Genomic DNA, 23,807 nt, shown 5'->3' with positions numbered 1-23,807 from the left:
CTGGTCTGACAGGACCTGCCCCTAACAAACCCATGATGGTTGCCCCTAAGCATAATCTCCTCTGCTGGTCCCTCGCAGATGTGCTCCTGTATAATTTTCTCAAAGAGCTTCCCCAGGACTGAGGTATGACTAACAGGCCTATGGTTTCCTGGGTCCTCCTTCCTCCCTTTTTTGAAAATGGGGACCACATTGGCCCTTTTCCAGTCCTCTGGCAGCTGGCCAGACTATCATGAGTACTTGTAAAGCCGTGCCAGGGATCCCGCAATAACCTCTGCCTGATCATCTAGACCTGTTGATTTAAACACATCCAGCCCCACCAGAAGTTCCCTGACTAGGTCCTCCCTGACCCTAGGCCTGACAGTGCCTCTTCTGAGTCCATCTGGAATCCTGGTGGGGGGGATGTCTCAGCAAAATGGAGGCAAAGAATTTGTTAAAGAGGTCAGCTTTGTTGTCTGGTGCAACCACCAGATTGCCAAGCATGTCCTGCGGGGACCCCACATTTATTTTTAAATAAAATGTTGAAATATTTCTACTACCAAAGTGACATAGATTTAAATAATCTTTTCATCTGATACCTACAGGTTTTTCCTTATTCAGTTCACAAAAATAGTCAGCTCCCTCATATTCTTTCTGAGGTTATTTAAGAAAGAGTGTTTAAGGCAGTTTAAATTCAAGAAGAGACCTCAGTCTCTTTCTTAGTGTCCCATATGTAAAATGGGGATAATAATTCTTCCTTTCAACCACCCTTGGCATATCTTTTTGCATAGATGGTAAACTCCTTAGGGCAGGTGCTTTCTCATATCTTATGTTCATATAGCCCTTGGCACAAGGGAACCCAAACATTTGTGGGGGCTGGAAATACTAGTGTGATACAACATACCACATGGTAACAAAACAAAAATACTGACTGCTGCCTCACAAGCCTCATTTCTACCTATCTTTTTTCCTTTCCCTCTTTGCTTCCAAAATTTACTGATATATGTTCCTTGATTTAATTATAGAAAACGATTTCTAATTAATATATCCTTCTTTTTAAGGCTTCTGAGAAAGAGAATCCTGATTTACAAGTAATGCATTCCAATTCTTTTCCTTTAAACTGAGTTGAGGTCAAAACACCCTGATCTTACAAGACTTTAAGTCTCCATGCATTAGAAACAAGCCCATGTTTTTAGTATGGACACAGTTAAATAACAGGTACCGGAGGTACCGGAGGACTGGAAGAGGGCCAGCGTGGTCCCCATCTTCAAAAAAGGCAGGAAGGAGGAACCTGGGAAACTATAGGCCGGTTAGTCTTACCTCGATCCTAGGCAAGCTGTTCGAGAAAATTATGCTGGCACACATCCAGGAGGGGCCAGCAGGGGACCGCATGCTTAGGGGCAACCAACATGGGTTCATCAATGGCAGGTCCTGTCAGACCAACTTAGTGGCCTTTTATGATCAGATCACCAGATCATTAGATTCAGGGGTAGCAGTAGATATAATCTTCCTGGACTTCCGGAAGGCTTTCGACACTGTCTCTCACCCCGTTCTCATTAAGAAACTGGGGGGCTGTGGTGTGGACACCCACACAGTCAAATGGGTCACCAACTGGCTGGAGGGCCGCACCCAGAGGGTGGTAGTGGATGGGTCCTTCTCAACCTGGAAGGACATGGGCAGTGGGGTCCCCCAGGGCTCGGTCCTCGGGCCTGCACTGTTCAACATCTTCATCAGTGATTTGGATGAGGGGGTAAAAAGCACCCTGTTCAAATTTGCTGATGACACTAAGATGTGGGGGGACGTGGGCACACTGGAAGGATGCAACAGGCTACAATCAGACCTAGACAGGTTACAAGGGTGGGCGGACGAGAATAGGATGGGATTCAACACAGACAAGTGCAAGGTGATGCACCTCGGGAGGAACAACCGGCACCATACCTACAGGTTAGGGAACTCCCCTCTTGTCAGCACAGAGGCAGAAAAGGATCTTGGGGTCATCACTGACTCCAAGATGAACATGGGCCGGCAGTGTGCGGAGGCAGTTAGGAAGGCCAACCGCACCTTGTCATGCATCCACAGATGCATCTTGAGCAGGTCCAAAGAGGTGATCTTCCCCCTCTATGCGGCACTGGTCAGGCCGCAGCTGGAGTACTGCATCCAGTTCTGGGCGCCGCACTTCAGGAGGGATGTGGACAGCATGGAGAGGGTCCAGAGGAGGGCCACTCGTATGATCAGGGGGCAGCAGGGCAGGCCCTATGAGGAGAGGCTACGGGACCTGAACCTGTTCAGCCTCCACAAGAGAAGGCTGAGGGGGGATCTTGTGGCCTGTTATAAACTAGTCAGGGGGGATCAGCAGGCATTGGGGGAGTCACTGTTCCCCCGAGCACCGCCAGGAATGACCAGGAATAACGGTCACAAGCTGGCAGACGGTAGGTTTAGGTTAGATATCAGGAGGCACTACTTCACGGTCAGGGCGGCTAGGGTCTGGAACCAACTTCCAAGAGAAGTGGTGCAGGCTCCTACCCTGGGGATGTTTAAGAGGAGGCTGGATGAACACCTAGCTGGGGTCGTTTGACCCCAGTACTCTTTCCTGCCATGGCAGAGGGTCAGACTAGATGATCTGCTCAGGTCCCTTCCGACCCTAGAAACTATGAAACTATGAAACAGAAAATCTAATGTCTTTTTCAATGAGGAGTGTGTCTGTTGCTTACAAAGATGCCTCTAACTGTCTGCAGGCCCAAGTGATCACCTGCACTGCTCACTCTTTAGAGCAGGCCTATTCTTACCTGGATATAATTGACATATTGGGAAGAAGCATTGCCTTTTATTTAGTGAGAAGCTGCTCTTTCTAATCTGGAAGTGCTGATGTAGCACAGTCGGGGGCAGACAGACCCGCAACAAAGGTTGTAAGGAAGAAATTGCAATGCTGGAACATTGTCGGTGGATTCATTTAAATGGTTCTGCATGTAGCGAGATAAAAAAGCAGCATTGATTTCCTGCTGACCTCCTCCCCAACCAAAATGAGTGAAATCTAGTCATGTTAAAAAGCAGGCCTGCATCAAAAGATCTGCTACTACCATCAGCCTATCATGAAAGATAAGCAGGACAAATGTTAGGATATGGGGGGACACCTGTCATAATTGCCAAGAAAACATAGCTAGACTGATTTAGGGTGTACAGTATTTGGCACTGCATGCTAATGGCAGCCTGGTGCTGAACCTATTTCATAATTCTCCCAACTGACATTGATGACACTGCTTAGTCCACTAGCTTCTGCTTTGTTGCCTCAGAAGGAACTGTCAATCATTGGCAGGAAAGAAAGGAGCTGAACTCTGCAATGTGGTTCAGCCAAGATGATAATAAAACTTGAGGCATCAATTCTTGCTCCCTAGCCTGGCTATTTTGTCTACTCACACAGCTCAAAGTGCTCAGAAGTCTGTCCTAAAAGAGCAGCCAGGAATTCTTCTGACATAATGGAATTTTTAAGTGCTTTTGAGAATGGAGAGGGAGCTCTATGCCAACCACTTCCCTCTACCACCTTCACACAGCAGGTACGTACTGGAAAAACTAATGGCGGGGCAACTGAACCCAGCATTTTACCTTGGCTTTGTCCACTGCATCCTTTCAGTTGCTCTGAATTACTCTGATAGTCATTTCAACCCCACAGCAGTGTTATACTTTCTTCTCAGTGGAGCTGTGCTTAATTCGAGCTCAAAACAGCTTTTTGGCATAACGGGCCTAGTTTTGCCAGCCTTCTATGGCACAGAACCATACTGCGTCAGTAATCCCACTGGGGTCAGCAGGACAACACACAAAGCCAGGTGCTGAACAGCATGAGAAAAGGAGGCAGTATATGGCTCTAAATATTTTTTTCCCACAACCTCACCTTCCTATCTCTTATTCCTCTTCCTCTTCACCTTTTCTGCTGTCCATTTTGTACTTACAGTCCTGCACCTTTTAGGTTTTTCTATCCATCTATAGTTTCCTTTTTATCCACCATTCCAATACTCTTCCCTGGTATTCTCTGTCAGGATACTTTTTCTGCTTTCCTTGGTAGGACACTTTCTATTGCCTCGCAGGGGGCATGAACCAGGTCCCATTCCCTTTCCTTCATTTTCTCCCTTACCACACATCCTCTCCTGTCCATCCTCTCTGTCATTCCCTGTCTTCTCACAATGCTGAATGTAACATCTACTCAGTTATTTACAGCCAGATCCATGTGAGATCTCCTCAATTTATGAGGGTGCTGAGCAGTACTGGTAGGTGAATTTTGTTGGCATCTGTACAACATTACTCTAGAATATTAACATTTTAGTCACTTCCTTCCTGCTAATCAAGTTGACAATGTTGCCAGCTGTAGCTGGTGGCTGGGTCAGAAGACTCTGGATTCTGCTCTTGACTGTCACTGATCTGTTGTGGGGACTTGGCCAATTCAACTCACTGGCCTAAGCTTTTTTATTCACTTCTTTAAAATAAAGATACCAGCCTCCCAGGGTGTTGAGAGGTTTGATGAACTCCTTTGAAGTCCTCAAATGAAAAGGGGGTTAAAGAAGTACAAGATACTATGCTATCTACCTTAAAAAAGGTGTTATGATTATGAGGCTTAATTAATTTAAGATCCTTAGATGAAAGTTGCTATATAAGTATTCTGATTAGAGTTGATAAAAGTGATTTTTAAAAGTACACAGTTCATCACTTAACATGTGTACCGGATTATTACCCTTAAGCAGCACAATATAATCCCTGTCCCACAGAAATAGAAAAAAAAGAGTGGTACAAGTCAATTTTCGAAATTCCAGACCCAAACCAGGGCTTGGCTCTGTTAAAAAAAAGGAAAAAGAAAAAGAAAAAAAGAAAGAAAAAAAAGCTATTTTAAATTAATTTTGAATATGGTGATTTTAAAAGGAAGCAGCTACTTAAAAACTTATCCACAATTAATGTATTTGTTATTAATCTCATTCATTAATGTCAGAGAAGGTCAGATTGATTGTGGAAGGGAGAGTATCAGGTAGATGTAAAATTACAATCATTTTAGCAGTTATTAAGATTCCTAAGCCAAGTATCTCATCCTTTGTATTTCAACTATCTTTGATCTAGGAAAACAATATATTGCCAGCTTCCTCTTTCATCTCTGCCATGCTGCATCACATAGGATCTTTATGTGAAAACAGTAACCTTTTCCTTCCTTGAATACTTGCTAGATAATGTGAAAGACATTTAGATACTTACTAGCTCTGGAAACTCCACTTATTCCTTGGCAACTGTTCTAAAGAAAGTCAGGGAAATAATATTTAAGACTTGACAAAAGACTGACAGCTGGCCAACAAGTCTGACAAACTGGCAATGAAGTTTACCACCCTGGGCACTCTGCTTTTTTCATACGTTTCTGTTAACATGATCAGGTTCTTTGGTCCCTGTTCTGAAATCTCCAATTTGCAATTCTTTTTTGGAAGCAAGTTCCAAACTTCTTTTTAGATAATGACCACCATCTATTTTTGAAAAGCCTTCCTCCCACTTCCCACTCATATGCTTTGCATATACTTAATCTCAGCTGGAGGCATTCTTCAGATTTTGTATACAGTGCTAGTGCAATGTCATTTTTAATGAACATTTATATAGGGTGGGCCCCTCATTTAAATTACATTTCAAAAACAGGTGCACTGGGCATGGGTAACAAGAAAAACAAATTTGCTTTAAGAGCTCAGATACCATGGTGATGATGACTGTAGTATAAATATTGCTACCCATTTTCATGTCTTTTGAGTAGGTTACTTTCTGCTTTGCAGAAGAAATCGGTAACTGACTCATTGTATCTTTCTGGTAATCTATCTAGTAATAAATCATTAATTTATTTACAAAATGCACACAAACATCTTGCTTACTCTGAACAGAGATGGCTGAAACTGCAGGTAGCTGCAGAAACCTTTGGTAAGCTGAATCAGCTCTGTTCCCCTTATTTCTCACCCAGTCTCTGTTTTTAGCTCATTTTCTGTTCGGATGCCACGCCATGTCATGCCCAGAAACCTCAGACAAATCCAGCTATACTCAACATCCAGTGAAGCCAGTTTCCTTCTGAAAGGGCCTGATCCAAAGCTCACAGAAAGCAAGTGAAAAGACTCACACTGACTTCAGACTACATCTAGACATTTAAAGCCAGAGATCTAGAGCCATTTTTTTTTTTTTTACATTATTTGGGCACTTCATGAAATTTTCTGGAGTGTGAGGTGTCTAACTCACAGCATATTTAACAGGTTGGCCTCTGGGCCCCATTCAGGTAATAGGCTCACACAATTCCTTCATTGGTCTTTCACATGCAAGGCTGTAACCAGCACTCCTGGATTCTGCTTGCATTTAATGCTAGCTATGCAGAATGATTGATTATTTATATTAACAGTCAATGCTCCTGTGTATATTTACACACTGACTGAATCAGGAGCTTTACCATAAAAACAACCAGTTACTATACCTGAGGTAGAAAGATTGAACACCTAACTCTACACGCAGTCAGCCAAAACTGAAGCTTCAACTTGTAAATAAAGTCAACACCAACAGGACTAACCAATGCACAGTGAAAAATAAACAGATCAGCCAAGTTTTATAAAGCTGGATGTTGTATTAAATATTTATCCCATAATTTCATTACAATGTTAGTAATGTTATATTTTGCAGACCATATTTTGCAATGCATAATGGTACGCACTCTTTCCTTGACGTTGCATTTATTATCATGCCCTAAAGTTTATTCACTCAGTACAGATAATGGACTTGATTCAAATTTAATGGATTAAATTTCCAGTTGTGGCATGGGGTGCTTTCCTTAATATCCTCTATTTCCTCCTACTAGAAATTTGCTTTTCAAAAGTGAGGGTCTTTTTCACCTACTGTAAACTGGAAATGATACTTCATTTTCATACCAACCCTTTGTTATGATGCACAATGCATTATTAATAGATTACACTATTAATGCACTTTGTCACATAAATGCAGAACCCCATGATTTGACAGGATTAAGTATCAATCAAAAATTGTCTAATTATTAGTGGGAGAAAGGGGGTTCCCTTTACATGTAACTATTTCTTTCAGAAGAAAAGTCTTATATTGGTAACTGAACAAGTTTCCTAAAAGATTGTTTATTTTAGGACTTTAAAACCGGGCAGTTTGCTGGGTTTCTTTCTCACTAGATCAAGGACTCAAGCTGTCTCCCATTAATTTCAGTGGAAAACCCAGAGCAAATCATGCTTCTGTATTACATTTGGTAATAACTTATGATTAGGATTTTTATATCCAGCGTATTTCTGGTAAGTGTAGCATAGGCCTGAATCTGTGTTTCTGCTGTTTGACTAAAATCCTTTGTTTTTACAATCAAATCAGTCTTAGCATCCTGCTGTTATAAATAATTACTCAGTGCTTGTAAGATATATTCCTTGTTCCAAAGCAGAAAATTTCCATTGTTTTCATGCAGATTTAGATATCTAACTGATCATATTTTATAATAGGAAGGTGTTTAGGAAATAAACCCTGGTCAAGCAAATCACTTGCATCTGTTAACCTCAGCAAAACTATCCACATGCCATAATTAGATGTATGCTTAGTGAGCTAGTAGATCACTGCCTGTTAGGCTCCTGAGCTGGATTATTGGTATTTTAGGAATTGATTTCACACCCTTCTCTCACATAGTCTTACACCAACTTCAAAGGGACTGCTTATACAAACAGATTGTGGGATCAGGCCCTGTTGTGCTGTGACAGAAGTGTACGTAGTGATGAAGCAGCCCATGTTCCTGATAAACTCTTAAGTGGTGGATATTTAACTAGAATACAAACTCTAGAAAAGCTTTTTGTCTTTAACTTTGTACAAGACCTAGGTCAAGAGTTTATGGCTGGGCCTCTTCTATTCTACAGGAATAAAAACATGAAATATGCTTATCGCCATGAACTTTATACTCCCTGAAAACTAAGGGAGAAAATAACTTGTCTTTAAGCCTGTCTTTATTTTCATAAGGGGTGGAGGCCAACCTTGCTAATGACATCATTGGAAAGGCCTATTGAAGTCCATTGTTTTATATCCCTCAAATATAGACTGAGTGACATCATCAGATAAAATCCTGGGGAAAGCATATAACGGGGGAAAAAACACAGGGCTCTGATTGTAAGTACACTTAGAAATAAAATCTTTTAAAATTAATTAAATAATGAATACCATAATAATATAAATAATAATATGGGGAGGGAGAAGGATTTATTTGAACCCAATGCACTTAAAATTCTCAGCATTAGAAATGCTGATTTTATTTCAGAGGAAAGTACAGTACTAAAAGGAAAAGCAAAATGTATCATTTTAACCTCTACTGTAGTCCAGTAACTATTTTAAATATTTTTACCCTACTTTGTAACTATTAAAATTGTTCTGAGGATATTGAATGTATTCATAACATATGTTGAATGAGTTTGAGCCAGTTTCAGGAGTTTTTGAAGGGTTCTTTTTTCTGTTCACTTTGTCATGGTGAAAAGGGATGTGATTGCTGCTGGTTTGGATTTCACTATAGAAAATCCCACGGGAGCAAGCACATAACATGAATTATTCAGATTTTTATTTTTAGGGACAAGAGACTTATTTCATAGTATGATGTGGGCTGCAGGATGGTCATATTATATTATTAGTCAGGAAGCTTGCAATGATGATTTCAAGCCACTTTCTTTTCCATTGTGAAATAGCACCACTGCTTGCTTGGTTCAATAAAAACCTTATTTCTGAAGCTCTCTTTTTGCAGTACATTGCTTTGAATAGCAATATTTTTGACCTTGAGGTTCACCCACTTTCCCGAGAAGTATTGATGACCCCTTCTTTGCCCTTTGTAAGTATTTCTTCAAGCCATAAGAGTATGCATGGTCCCTTCCTCTTGGACAATTACCCCCAAATTCTTTAACGATTTCATTTTGCTAGTCTCTGCTAAGTGTTATTATTATAATTTTTTGCTTTGTTTTCAGTTTGATGATTTTGAAGGTTAACAGTTTTACAGTTTACTGTAGTTTTAAAGCTTAGGACAGGATGGACAAGTCATCATCTGGAGATTTAGTTACTTACTTTTAAAAAATGTTTATCTTATACAGACAATTTTTTAAACTTTAAAAAACTAATACATATTACTTTATTTAAAGTATATAGTAAATAAATACATCCATGGGACTTTATTTTATGGCCTGGAAGAAGCTGAGGACATATAAAACCTATAGCCTGTGTAACATAGTCTGGATTTTTCTAGGCTCTTTTCATACCAGACTGAACCACGTTGCACTAGTATTAGGGCTGTGTGTTGCATCTCTGTTCCTTCATTCCTTCTGTGAATTGATATGTCTAAGTCCTCAGAGCCTGCGTCCAGACAAGTGTGGACGTACAGTACATGGCTCCACAGACCCATCTGCGGATCCACACACCACATACATAGGCATTCTCTGCACTGGTACCTTGCAGCATGGGTTTGTTTGTTTTTTACTTTGGGAGATCCTGGGCTCAAAAAAACCCACACCAAAAAAAAAGCAGGTTGGTGCATGTGACAGCAACACAAGCTGCCCCAAACTGGAGTCTGGGGACATGATCCAGCTGCCAACCAGGCTCCCAGCTGCAGAAGAATGGCTGCAGGTCCTGGAGCCCCCCAGGACCCCAGGTGAGACTGCTGGGGCCAGCACAGTTGCTGGCCCTAGTTTCCCCTACCCACCCAGGGTAACCTGCTGCCAAAGCATGCTTGGCACAGGTGTTTCTCCAGGGCAAGTAGCAGCCATGTACCGGCAGGAGACAAGTACCAGTAACCAGGTATGCTGCTGCTACTTGTCCCTGGGGAAGCAAACATCTGTGCTTGTGTGAACATGGCCTGAGAGGGCTTTGCAATCTCGATCCAGGAGGCCTGCTGAATGAAGGCTTATGAGCTTGTGTCTGCAAACGTTGCACTCAGTGTATATACAGAAAGCAGCAGCTTTAGCAAGGTGCAGTGTCGGGTACATTTGCTGCAATGTTCTGTGAAGCAGCGAAAGGAGTTTCCCATTCTCCCTTTTCTAATCTGAAGAAAAGTTGAATTTGTTTTAGTGCCTTTTTGTTGTTGGAAATCTCTGGTGACAGGCTCAAGTTTTAAAGCCCTCCTCACTCAGCAGCAGGTACCTCTCCTGGATGAAGATCGCAGTGTGCTCTCTGAGGAATTGGGCAGAGCACAAATTCACAGCAGCCTAACAAAGGAGCTGAGCTGCCACATGCAGCCCTTATACTAGTGTAACGTGGTTCAGTCTGGTATGAAAAGAGCCCGGAAAAATCCGAACTATATTACACGGGCTATATAGGTTTTGTATGTCCTCAGCTTCTTCCAGACCACAAAATAAAGCAATGTGTATTTTTTTATTTAATATATACGTTACTACTTAAAGTAATATGAATTAGTTTTTAAAAGGTTTTGTCTGTGTAAGATAAACAGCCTCATTCTGTCTGGTATAGCAGGAGTATGGAAACATCAGGGCTATATTCCCTGGGCTATATAGCTTGTGCATGTCCTTGGCTTATCCCAGACCATAAAATAAAGTAATATGTGTTTATCTATTTAATATAGACTTTAAATAAAGTAACATATATTAGTTTTAAAAAGTTAAAAAAAATTGTCTGTATAAGATAACCAGCCTGGTTCAGGCTGGTATAGCAAGAGCACGGAAAAACCAGGGCTATGTTCCCCAGGGTTAAATAGGTTTTGTATGTCGTCGGCTTATCCCAGGACAGAAAATAAAGTAACATGTATTTGTTTATTAAATATATACTTTCTTTAAAGTAAGATGTATTCGTTTGACTGGTCAGGGCTAAGGGATGCGGGTTTTGTAGGGCCTCAGCTGCTTCCAGGAGAGCTCCTGGCTGAAGGCGAGCAGGCTGCTGCGGCTCTTGCCACCTAGTGGCTGGCCGGGGCCAGAGCAGCAGGGCGAGCAGCTCCCCGGGAAGTGGTGTGGGAGCAGGGGGCGTTCACAGCACGGGGCCCATCCCGGCGGCGGGGTGCAGGCAGCCTGGGGGCTCCTACAGTGGGGTCCCGGGCAGCCCCGCGCGGGCTCTCCCCTTCCAGCTGTGCCCAGGTCTTTCCCGCCAGTCGTAGCCTCCCTGGCCCAGATGTGCGCGCGCCACAACACAGTAGCACGAGGCAAAAAGGAGGGTTTGAGTTTGGTTTTTTCATTCGGTTTGTTGCTAAAGTGGTGGAAGTGACGTCCCCGGTCCGCGCCGTCAGGGCACGCCGCCCTGCCGGAGGTGCTTTGCAGCCCGTCCAAAGAAGACCCGGCTGCTGTCTGAGGCTGAGCGGGGCCCTTGTCCCGGTCGTGGCACCAACGCCCGGCGCCCCCGGCCACAGCGGGGCAAGCGGGACGGCGGCAGCGCGCCACGCAGAGACACCCCCACACACCGACACCCACATCCCACAGACACCCACCAGACAGACACGCCCACACACTATACATAAACCCACACGGACACACCCACACACTACACACGCCGACACCCGCACACCATAGACAGACACCCGCATGGAAACGCACCCACACACTACACACACCGACACCCACCCAGACGCACCCACACACTGCACACACACGAGAGGCACAAGCACATGCAGACCCACACAGAGACACCCCTACACCTTACACTACACACCAACCCCCGCCCTCAGGCAGCCCGGCCCCGCCCTGCTCCCGCAGCAGCGCCCCAGAGCGCGCGGGCCGCACTCCGGAGGCGGGCTCTGCCTGCCGGCCGGGGTGCGGGGCGGGACGGGGCGGGGGCGTGTCCTGGCGGAGGCCCCGCCCCCCAGCGCCGCGCTCAGTCCTGGAGCGCCGCTCGGCTGCCAGAGGGAAGCGGCCACCTGCTCCGGCGCGGACCCGGCGGAGCCGAGCGGAGGGTGGACGCGGGTGGGGCCGGGTAGCGCGGAGCCCCGCGGGTGGGTGCGGCCGGCCGGAGGAGGGAGCGAGCGAGCGGCTGCCCCGGCCCGCGCCAGGAGGAGGAGGAGGACGAGGAGCGGGAGAAGCGTCGGCGGGAGGCGGCAGCATGGAGCCCCCCGGGGCCGCCCGCGCCCGCCCGCTGCCGCCGCTGCTGCTACTGCTGCTCGGCGCCGTGTGCCTGCGCCCAGGTGAGCGCCGCCCGCAACTTTCCCGGGCGCCGCCGGAGCCGCCTCTTCCGCGCTGCCGCGGCAGGTGGCTCCGGCCGGCGCCTCAGTGTCCCCGGCCGCCGCTCGGATCCGGGGCCTCCCTGCGAGTTCTGGGGTTAGAGGGACGTCCGGGGGGGGGGGATGGGAGGGGTGTCTGTGTGTGTCCAGCCCAGGAGAGGGAGTTACTAGACAGTTGCCTTTTGCAGGGAGTTTCACTTCTATTTTCTCCTCCTCCCCCGTCCTATCCCCCCCCCCCCGCTTGCTGCAACAGTTTTACCCTGCCTTTTCTTCCCCACCTGCCCTCCAAATCCTTGGCAGGGCTGGAGGGCTGCGGTATCCACTCTGCCCCCCCCCCCAGCCCCTTATTCAGCAGCTGCCTCCAAGCAAGAAGCCCCCAGGGGGTTCTGTCCTGCAGCTGGGCGCTGCCCCAGCCCCACAGGGGAGCTGAGCCACTGGCCTTCCTCCTGGGTCAGAGGAAGCCAGTAGCCCTCACCTGGGCACCCCATAGGAGGGTGGCCAGGATCAGCTGGGTCCCACGCCCTGCTGCACAAGTGCAGGGGATGTTTCTGACTGGTCCCGGCTGCTGCTGCTAGCAAGTGCTGCTGCAAGTCTGTGCCCTTCCAAGTGCCTGCTGTTGCTCTCCTGTGACTGCTGCCCAAAAGCCAGCAAGTTGGCATGGATGGGAAGCAGGGGGCCCATATCCTGGGAGGGGTAAAGGCATGTTGAGAGTGCTGCTTTCCGTTCTTGTCTTGTGAAAGAGGAGACCCGAGTTCTCTGCTTGCACAGCAGGTAGATCTTTTCCAGGAAAGCAGCTGATGCTGGGCATGACGTGTGGCTTGCCATGCTAGAGGGTGGAAAGATGAGGGTATTTCCTTAGATAATTTTAATACTGTGAGTGAGATGACAAAACGAGTTCCTGCCATCCCCGTCCTCTTGCTTTATTTTGTTTGATTTTTTTTTTTTTTTTTTAAATTTTAGACCATGGGAAAGTGGGGCCCTAACCTTCTCTCCCCCTGTTTGGGAAATGGTTCAGGGGTGAGGTGTTTGCTCTCTTTATTTTGTAAATCCCAAGCACCAGGACTGGAAGAGCTGGGGAGTGTGTATGCTCTGCATTCAAGGCAGAGAGCGAGCTGTTCATTATTCTCGTAGAAAGAGCGTCAGCCTGTGGTGACATTTTGTATTGCTTGAAGAAACAGCGTGTCCTTTGTATTGCTTGCATTTCCAACAGGGGAAAAGGGTTACAGAAGTGTTGCCTTGGACTAGATGCGTTTCAGCACTGGACTTGCACATTATTTTTGTTTTGTGCTTGCCCCTTAACTGTTTCAGGGTACTGTTGTACTCTTATTTCCAGAAGGAGATGTACGGAAGAATAGACTTCCATAGATTTTTTTTTTTTTTTAATTTTATTAGCACCATTTTTACACAGGTTTAACTCTGGATTGCCTAAGGTGAAGCAAATCACTGGACACTCAGTAAAATTAGTCTTGTGAAGCTGCATTTTAAACTATGCATAAACAAAGTGTTAATCCACTTTGTAGTTTCATGCCTGAGCAAGCTGTTAAATGCAGTAAGTCTTTAATGACTGTCAGTCTTTAGGTTAACTAGTAATGTTACAAAGTTTACAAGAATGCTAATTACGGTGGTTGAGGGTGGAGAGACTCCAAGCAGGAATAAGAATGACTCACTCTCATACTGTCCCATTTGTATTTTTCAAGAAAGTAGGGCTGGACTGTCTGAAAGGGATGTGGATAGCGCCTGGCCTAAGTTAAGATGCTTCTGTCATAGGGAGAGCTCTCTGGATTCAGTGGTCTTGTGTTTTTATAAAGCATATCTTGCAGTGAATGAGAATTAAATGAGATGAATGAGAATTAAAATGCCCATAGAAAGGATTAAGAAAAAGATAAAATATCATGTCTAACTATTAGTTAACCTGTAAGTATGACATTTATTTCAAGAGTTTATAGTGATCGTGATAATGTGGGTGTATGGAAAGATGGAATATGACTAGAGATGACAGGTCCTAAATGCTACCCGTTTTTTTCCTCCTGCTCTCTTGTATTCATTCTTATGCATTCTGGTTTTCTAGCTGAACGCAGGTATGGAATAGCTAAATTTGTGTGATCAAACAAGAGCTGACAGAATTTGGAAACTGTTTCCTTTATTTAAAAATCCATGGTTATTTTTGTTGCTTGGGAATGTTGAGGAAAGCAAGAACATGTTAGAAAAACTCTGGATGGAAAGACTGGGTAGTCCCCCAGTCCTGGCTGAAGTTGGCAGTAACTTTTTGGGGAGCCTCCTCTAGAGCTTTTGTTGGAAAGGGCAGGAAATGGCAAATGCATAACCTTAACTGTGATCTTTGTGACCATTAGGAAAACATAATAATATTTGCCTTTCTAGTATAGATTGTGTTCAAGAACCCAACCCTTACATTTTATAGGTTTGAAAAAGACCACATTCTATGATATGCATTTTTGTGAAGCATCAGTAATTTCCAGCAGGCCTCACTTTTTCTCCAGAATCCAAAAGACCAATCAGTAGCTTTCATTTTCTAATGCCATGGATTCTTTTTTGTGAAAGTATTGCGTGGTTTGATCCAGAATAATACCAGGGTAAGCAGTTTAAATTGCCTTTGTTATATACACCAAGAGTTCTAATTGGCTTAACTCCATCATAAAACTTTGGAGAAAACCGAACAATTTAACATGATGACATAAAGAAAAATGCTGAACTATTAAGCTCCTTAAATACGTTATGATGGTTCACAAATGACTTATCCTTTCCATTTTAAATTGAACTGCTCTAGCAGCTGCTGTTAGATCCAGTCTGTACTACAAGTGATGACCTCCTTGCCAGACCTGGTTACATTACACAAAGTATTGGTCATGATTACAAGAGCAAGAAGTAGGACTAAAAACGAAGCCTTACTTGTTCTCGGCAATCATACCACAACACTGTCTAAGAACAAAGTTAAACTTTGCTTTAATCTCATTAACATTGCAGGACTAACAATGTGGTAACTCTGTCAGGAGCTATGATTGTGTAAGTGGATCCCCTAACAGTAGCTTGCATGTGTATATCATCTTGCAGCATTCATGCTTCCCTCTGGGTATTGGTCCAGATGTATTTGGCAACCCTATAAATCATGGGACAGAGTAAGCTAGCCTACAATTCTTGATGCTGTTATGCTGATTTATGTTACACTGGTACTAAGTATTATTCTGCACATTGGCATTTTGCTCTGTATTATTAAAGTGCCTGCTTAATATATACTTTTTTAGGTCCCTCCCTCGTTTGTCAAATTGTACTAAGTTTTCCAGGATACACTTTTTAAATTTTTAAAAGCCACATACAGCCATTTTATAATAGGCTTCAACTGCCTATTTGGGTATTTGAAAATGCAAACACAAGCTTCTTTATTTACTGTGCTCAGCTCTGCTTGTGATAATTCCTTGAAGGGGTTAAAACAAAGCCCTTCACTGCGGTGCTAAAACTAGCTTCTTAAAAAGCAATAGCGTACATGTAAATGGTAACACCAAACCTAGGAGCACTACTCTCAAGGTGCTAAGGGCTCTCAAATCCCTTTGACTTCAGGAAGAAATAGCTTACCATAGCAATCAAACGAAAAAGCATTTTCAGAAATTACAAATGTTGTTGATGGGGGTTAGATTTACTTTTAAGTTTGACTAAAGGCTTGAATTCCTGAGGAGCTGAGCTCTTCTGGGGGTTCCCAAGCATTCCAAGTGAAGTCACGAGTATTAGGATCTTGGAAGAACAAGCTTTAACTTCTCAACGCTGTACCTTGCAATACTACTATTAAAAATCTACCAGAACTTTGGAGATAAGCAGGAATATATAGCATGAGCTACAACATGAGCTTCATTGTTTTTTATGAGAGATGAGAGGATGGCAGAAGCTCTGTTGAAAATAGTTACTAATGTGTGTGCATGACAAAACACCTGTTATCTTAACTGGGGGGGGTGGTTAATCTCCACTCGATCTAACCCCACTGGCTGTTAATCTAGTACTCTAACCTGGTGGTTCTTTAAGGAATATCTGCCTCATTTGAGATTAAGTTGCTTTTCTTATCATATGTATAAGTCTCTAGAGCAGCAAATAAGTATCTGTTTATTAAAACAAGCCCTGCGTCTGCTGAGCTGGTGTATCCTACAAAGATAAGAAATAGGCCTCTTCTGTAAAGAAAGTGATAAAATGGTGAAGAGAGTGGAGCTTCAGGGTGTGATTTTGGAGGTTATCATAGTTTAGAACAGTTCTGTAACATTAGGTTAAAAAGCATTTGAAGTGTTTTCAATAGATTATAAATAAGGGAATAATATTAAGCTGCTCCCATGATGGCAAGCAAGAAGTATGTTTTGCTTATTTCACTGAGCAGTCCATTATTTCAGATGTTTCTAATGACTATAAAAATATTGTTAGTCTCCAGTTAATGCATATTACAATTAATCTCTTTTGGGCAAAGAAGGACATTAATGCGTATTTCAGTTTTTTGTATCTGTATCTTATGTCTAAGAGAGAGAGAGAGTTCTATATATTCAGTAAGTATTCTTTTTAATCTAATTTGTTAGCAAGTCACTGGAGGGCAACAGAGGTTCTGCGCACCTGCTGCTCCCATACTGACTTATTTGGAAGTTGAGTGCATTTAGCACCTCGAATAACTGGGCCCTAAAGGTATTAAATAGAATGTTTTATAAAACGTGTTTTTGGCAGCAGCTTTAAAACAAGAGATTTTTTGGCAACCAGTTCAATAGAGGGAGCTCCTCTACCTTATTGTTAAAAGCAGCAGTTTTTGTACATGGTTTTTTATCAGACTCCTGTTTTTAGCATGAGGAGTACATTAACATCCTGCATTTCTTAGAGGTGGGGAGTTTGTTTGGTAACCTAGTAATATTTGTTAGAGATCAACTGTGCACCTGGTGCTGTGCAAGGAAAAAAGGATTTTTGGCATACTAAGGAGCTTACCAGTATAGTCTAAACCAGGGGCTCTTTTAGACTCAAGGCACCCCTAATTAGATTCAGCGTTCTCAGAAAATGCTAGCTCTTAGCCTTTGCTCATTTTTTGAATATGGGAAAATAACAGAGCAGTTATTTTGTTGCAGACAACTTGAGAAGACCACAACAAATTAGGAATCCATAGTGTGAAAAACATTCTATTTGACCTCTCTGGGTTTATCTTGTAAAAGTATAGGTATTTGTACACTGAACTGTGCTAGTATTGTGCAGCACCCTGGTTGAAAATCAAATGGTCTAAACAGCTACACCCAGTAGGCTGGGTAACTTGGAGCAGGGTTCTGTTTTAACCCAGGAATTTTTCTGTCTTCCTTTATGGGCAAGTTATAGTTCTTTTTTTTCCCCCCTGCTGAGTGGAGCTATCTGAGCAGACTTCATGGTTGAAGAATGTTTCTTGAAGAAATATGAATGGAGAATGGGTGATTACAGCACACAATGGAATGGGAGTGGTGTTTCATGGGTAGGGTGTTGAATAGATTGAGATGCAAAGACTGGAGGGTGAAGGATAAAGTTAACACTGTTCATTAATAGGGCAAGAAGAAGTTGGAAAGCTTTCACTGATTACATTAAATTTTATCAGTGAATGTCATGATTTAAGAAAACAAAGCTTTGCAGTTGTCTCTTAGTTAATGGAGGGAAACTAAAACAGATATGCTGTTGAGCTTCCTGTATCCTAGTCCTGTAGTAAATTTTATTTACTAAGTTTATTGCAAAACAACAAAGTCAATTTCTGAATATGCTGAAAGATACAGAATTAGATTTTTGGAAACAGATTTTCTTAAGAGATGCATTAAATATAAGAAACTGAAAAATTCACTTTCAAATCTAGGTATAGAAATGAAATGTATGTGTATTTGTTTTCATTAGTTCTATTTATGGAGATTGCTGGAATCAATTTTCTTGATTCAGCTGCACTAATTAAGCTGCTTTCAAGTAAACTCATTACTGGACTCAATTTCTCTTTTTGTGCTTGCAGAGGAGTTCTAACAGTGGGTGTAATTTTTTTCCTGTTGGCCAATAACAGGGCTTACTCACTGATTTTGGGGGGGAGAGGGAACAGGCCTTGTGATCCATTCACCTAAAATGAATAACACTAGTTGTTAACAATTATAAATTTTCTGTAGCCTCTAAGCAACTGGTGCTAAGATTTTTTTTTTCATTTATATCAGTGATGTGTTGAATATACCTTACAGGTATGATTTTGAAGCAATTTAGAAATAGGTAGTTTTCTGATTAGTTGACATACATTTTAAAGATTGGAAAATGCTCAGAAACATTTGTTTCCCAGACTTTAGAGTTATAAAATACAGAGGTCTGGAGGCTTAAAAGTCTACCTGTCTTATGAGGGGAAATGACCTCCTGTTTCTCAGGAAATCCATGTGGTTAAAATTTGCTATGCAGAGTAGGTAGGATTTTGAAGGCTCATGACTTTCGATGAATGAAAAAATAGTGCAGTTTGGTTAGGATTGGTGACCATGTATAATGGGAGACTGTTGGTATTGCATGTTTTTGTGTGTGTGCATGAGTATGAAAAATATGTGCTTCATTCTAATACTTGGGGTCCAAACTGATATCAAAACTTTGGCTAGGGAGCAAGAGAGCATGATTTGTGGCTTTTTTTGCTTTATTTTGTTTCGTCTACTGGTACTTCTTTCTTCTTTTTTTTCCTATCGTTGCTTCTGCAGCATTTGGTTTCGTCTTATTCCATTGGCTCGGATCAAGTGTGTAGTTCCAGTACTAGATACATACGTAATTTGCTTCCTCCTTTTAAGCTGGAGGCCACCTTTTTGTCTCTGTGTGTCTGTTCTACTTTGCTGGTGATGTTCACAATGACAAAAGGACAGGTGGGCTGGGAAAGAATAAGAAAAACATTTGCCATTCCCAAGTGAGAGCTTGCAAAGCATACCAGGGAAAATGAGGATTGTTGACACCACTGAATTGTTTTTCTAGTTAAAATAAAGGTTTGGCACTCGAACTGTTGCACACATGAGTTTAATCTTGGACTCTGTCTGTGGATAGGGGGTGCCAGAGCGACTTCCATAATATTGATTTCTATAACTGTACCAGCAAGCCACATTCCTAGCCACAATATTCTTGTACAAACAGAGGAACTTTTGACAATATGAAGTTCACGCTGCAGGTACTGTTTTACAACTTAAACAGTCACTGTTATCTAAGCAAAGAATATGCTTCAGCACTTAATTTGAACATTAAATTAACATAAGTGCTTTTTCCATTTTTGTCTGTTACAGAAATAAGATTAAATATTTAATGCGAATGTTTCCAGGAATGGTTTTCAATTTCTGTTTTTGCACTGAAAACATCTTTTTGTTTACAAATGGAGTTGAGCCAAAATCATGTTTGGATCAGTACTGTTCCAGAAGCTTGAAGGGTGCATGACTTGTCCTTTAGACTCATCCAACAGAGATGTGCACCACCCCCCATCTTCATTTCAATCTCTCAGTAAATTGCCTTATTTGTTAGCTACCTAACATGCTAAATATGACACAGTTTCCCTTAAGTGGCTTCATAGTTCAACAGCAATTATTTTACCATGTTATGATTCTTTCTGTAAGTGGATTGTCTCTTGCACTAGGCTAGGGGTTGGCAACCTAAGGCCCATGAGCTGGATCCAGGCTGTGGAGGTTTTTGTTCAGCCTGTGGAGGATCAGTATCATGGAGTCATGCCATGCTGCCCTTCACTCACCAGTGCTTCCTCCTACTGTGGAATCTGCTACTCTGCAGTGTCTGAGATTGTCCTTGCTGTAGCGGGGTTAGCCACCTGGCAGCTGGTCACTCAGAGGACAGGAGGGTCTGAGACTTCTGGCCCAAAGCGATGGCCAGGTTGCACGTGCCAGCCCATGCTGATAAAAGGCTGCTGACCCCTGCGGTAGGCCAAGTGCTATGTGATTTTTTTTTTTTACTTTGACGTTGCTTGTGAGTGTATCCTCGAGTAGAAGGAAGTGGGTATTTGCTCACTTGTGGATGCTTAGCCCCTTAATTATGCATTCTACCCCACAGTAGGAGAATCGGTGCTTCTGTGGAGCTCTATTGATGATCTGGGGCTTGCATGAGGTCCATATACTGCTTTAGTTGGTAGTCAGTGGGACAAAGTTTCATATGCATCTACAATTTTAGCCATGAGGTGCCTCTGTGAGCATCCCCGTGGCTGAGCAACTTCTAAAGAATCCAGTGGTTCAAACCTTATATAAACTAAAACTTCTGTTCAGTTTTTCCAAATGGGAGAGCCAAGACTAGCTTTTGAATCCTTCTGAGGAAAAGAAAACTGGAAGTGAAGCGGTTGTACTTTTTGACTTTTTGACACATCCTAAGACTGCTTTAGTAGAAAATAGTTTTCATATTACTTGCAGCAGTCTTGCAAGTCCTCTGCAGCGCCACAGAAGATTATGGGTTTCAGCATTTGGCCATCACACTCTTTCTATTTGGTGGTAGTGGGGTTTCTAACACTGTAGCACAACATCCATCTAAGCTGTGCTACCTTTAGAATACTTTGAGTAATATAATCAACTCTGGAAAGTTTGAAAAGGTGATTTAATTTTTTTTGGTCAGTTAGCTCCTCTGCCCAAGGATCACGAGGAATATTGCAGGGGTTCTTTGGTAACACTTCCTATTTGAGTATGTGACACGTTTAGTGTTGGTGAGGAAGTAGGGGCTTCGGCATATTCAGTATGCTCAGGATACTCAGTTCTTGGTTTCCATTACGTAAGACTCAGATGGTGCAATGGAACGAATAAAGAAGTATTTTGTTTTGCTCATGAATACTCAATGGATAAATAAATGTGAGCTGACAGAGGCTTAATCCAGACAGAACTGAAATGATGCTAGTTTCTTGGAGAAGTATCCAGCAGTGTTACAAAGAGTGATATCTGCATTCCTTGTAAACTGAGTGCATCCGTCATTTGGAACTCAGGTTTACAATTTTGTCAGATTTAGGCCTTTTCTGTAGGCTGAACTTTCTGTAACAGAAACATGTTGTTTTAACTGTTTGTCTTGGAAGTGATCCTTGCTACATGCATTGGGTGTTTTTGTCTCTAAATTAAAAGGTAATTTAATGTACACACTGCACATTAAAATGATCTAATAGTGTAAGTTTGTGCAAAACAGTCTGTCTGTAACTGGTCAGTATGTTGGAAAAGAGTGTAGAACACCAATTCTCCCAAGTTTTGAGGAACATTTAAGATGTGTTTTAAGTTATAAAGCCCTAAATAGTTTGGGGCTTCTTATTTGACCAGTGGTTGCTGCTCTTCCTGGGAGAAGCTCCTCATTGTGAACAACAGAGGTGCTCAAACTGGAGGTCCTTTGATTTCAGTGTAAGGGTAAGAACTTTCTGTCTTGTCTCTAGAACTCTGTTCTATCCATAATATGATGTAATATGCATTTGTTAATTCTCTGAGCATGCTATCTTGCCCAGCTCTCATCTGAGATAGACTGAGGTTGGAAGCCTATAGTTTGAAACCCCTGGTATTTGAAGGAGGAGTTAAATGGACCCTTTATTGATACAATTGAGTAGATTCCTTTAGCTCTTGAAAAACTTTACTAATTGGATATGTTTTGCATGGAAACTTTATAATGCTGCATTCAGAACTTCATGCTTTCAAATTCCACTCAATCTTTGAACATGACTCAAACGGTGGATAAACATTAAATAAAAAGTGGATTTTTTTTCTGTTTCTCTGAAAAAAATCATCTTTTTTGGGGGGAGGGTGGAGGAGATTGAGGAATGATTTTTTTTTTTTGTCTAAGTGATTTGTCTAACATTCTGCTGACCAGCACTTAACAGAGGTGGATCTAGAACCCAGGTATATCATCTCCCAATAAAACATTTAACAGCTCAGCAGTATTGTCCCCATAAGTTCCTTCCATTATGGCAGGTTTCTCAAACATCTGATTTAACATCTAATGAAGTGAGCTATGGATTATGGACATTTATGTATCTCTGGTTCAGTTAGCTTATAGGTGCACCTCTGCCTTGCCTTCTGCCTGATTTCAGACATGGATAACTACCTGTCTCTTTTGATAACCTACAGTCAACCATTTCCCCTTATCCAAAGAAAGAAGAATGAGTAAAAAGACGATGCATCTCTGAAATTACTTATGAGACTTTTACTTCTGTTATTTGGAGACCAGGCCTTCCAGTTGATGGATGGTCTTAGTAGAAAGAGATTCTTGACAATGTGGGCTAATGATGGAAGAGGTTAGAGCTCATTTGGCAAGTTCTTTCCATAAGACGTTCCCAACTAGGTAGCAGAGGTAAGAATGGAGACTTCCTCAACTGATATAGTGATATATGGTGTTTCCAAGTAGGTTTGAATGGTCTAACTTGCAAACTGCAGTCCTCCAGTAACTGTAACATTTGACTTCTCACTTCTGATGGAATATTCCTGGTCTGGAGTTAGGAAGTGTATGGAACTGTCTTTCGGGCCAGCGCAACCCAACTTTTGAACCGTGCGAACTAAAGAAGGCTAAGAGTGCTACTTCTCCAGTCAACATAAGGTCCCTAGTATTTGTTGTTGCTGGTAGGCCATCTGAAAATCCATCATACTGAGTACATCTTGTGTTTGCAGGCATTTTTGGTTGCATTGGGCACTCTGTTTGGTCTTTGCATTACCACTGGCCATAACCGTAACTTTAAATTGTAGTATTAGCAGTCACAAATATTAAAAAATGAAACAGATCTCTAAAACCACCAGATTTTTTTTTTAATAATTAATTTCAGGTTTTTATTTGCTTTGATTCCTTAAGGGTGACTTTGTATTACATTTTCAAGCTTTTCTTTGTGCTCTGAAGTGGCCTGTGAAAAGTTTTAATTAAAAGCTGAAATTCTCACCTAATCACTTCCCTTCAGGAGCTCATATGTTAAGAAAACATCAGACAGTGAGACTTGAGATCAAATCATGAAAGTTCCTAGCTCTGTAATGTTCAGCTTTTTGTTTTGGTTTTATTTTTTAATTATCTAGGTGCAAATGTTTAAACTGTGGAATACAGGTTGAAAGAAAATACTTGGCAGTAAATGTTTAAATGGAAGATGAGTAAAAGGTGATGCAATTTTTTGACCTTATTAAACTTCAGTAGTGAATGAACCAATGTAGAGCGGTCCTTTTGCTACCTTAAGGTATAATAGAGTTTAATTTGTCAGGGATTAAAACAATGAAGTAAAGTTGAGGCATTCTGTAGCAGCAAAAAGAGTTATTTGGATTATACTCCAGTGATAGGATGTGGTTTTATACCTTTTTCTTTTGTGATGAGATGTATTTAAAAATAAGGAATGACTTTTTCCTTTGTTTTTAAAGTTTGGACTTTGGTGGACTTCTAACATATTTTTTTTTTTTAGGATGCAGGGGAGAAAAGTGGTGGGGAGCTTTTACATTACACATTAATTCATCAAGTCACATTCAGATGTGTATAAGTGTCTTGAAATCTGCTACATGGTGCTAAGTGAATCCATTTTGAATTTATTTTAGAGGTAGACTGTGCCAATTATAAATATTTTACTGTGGGACCTTCAAAAATGCTTGCTGTTTGGCAAACCTCTGTTCTTATTGAAATCAGTGTGAAGTTAAGCCTGGGCTTAAGTCTTGAAAATCCCAGTCGCAGAGTTTCATTGGGTCTGTAATTGGCTGAACTCCTTTTCCTA

The 23,807-nt window shown here is 42.2% G+C and overlaps 1 protein-coding gene across 2 annotated transcripts in view; it reads left to right on the top strand.

The window, feature by feature from the left end:
* Nucleotides 1-11,815: 11,815 nt before the first annotated feature.
* ALCAM (activated leukocyte cell adhesion molecule) overlaps nucleotides 11,816-23,807 on the top strand; it is a 174,913-nt gene continuing 162,921 nt past the window's right edge. The window contains exon 1 of one of the 2 annotated variants that reach the window (XM_090058270.1): nucleotides 11,816-12,109. In XM_090058270.1, coding sequence (XP_089914396.1) covers nucleotides 12,028-12,109 — 82 coding nt within the window. In that variant the 5' untranslated portion in view covers nucleotides 11,816-12,027. The remainder of the gene's footprint in view (nucleotides 12,110-23,807) is intronic. The other variant, XM_090058261.1, reaches the window with a different exon arrangement.

The sequence above is a fragment of the Crocodylus siamensis genome, chromosome 1 (assembly GCF_052110815.1).
Source record: "Crocodylus siamensis isolate JL-2025a chromosome 1, ASM5211081v1, whole genome shotgun sequence".
Classification (NCBI taxonomy): Eukaryota; Metazoa; Chordata; order Crocodylia; family Crocodylidae; genus Crocodylus; species Crocodylus siamensis.
This window is presented reverse-complemented; position numbering and strand designations above follow the sequence as displayed.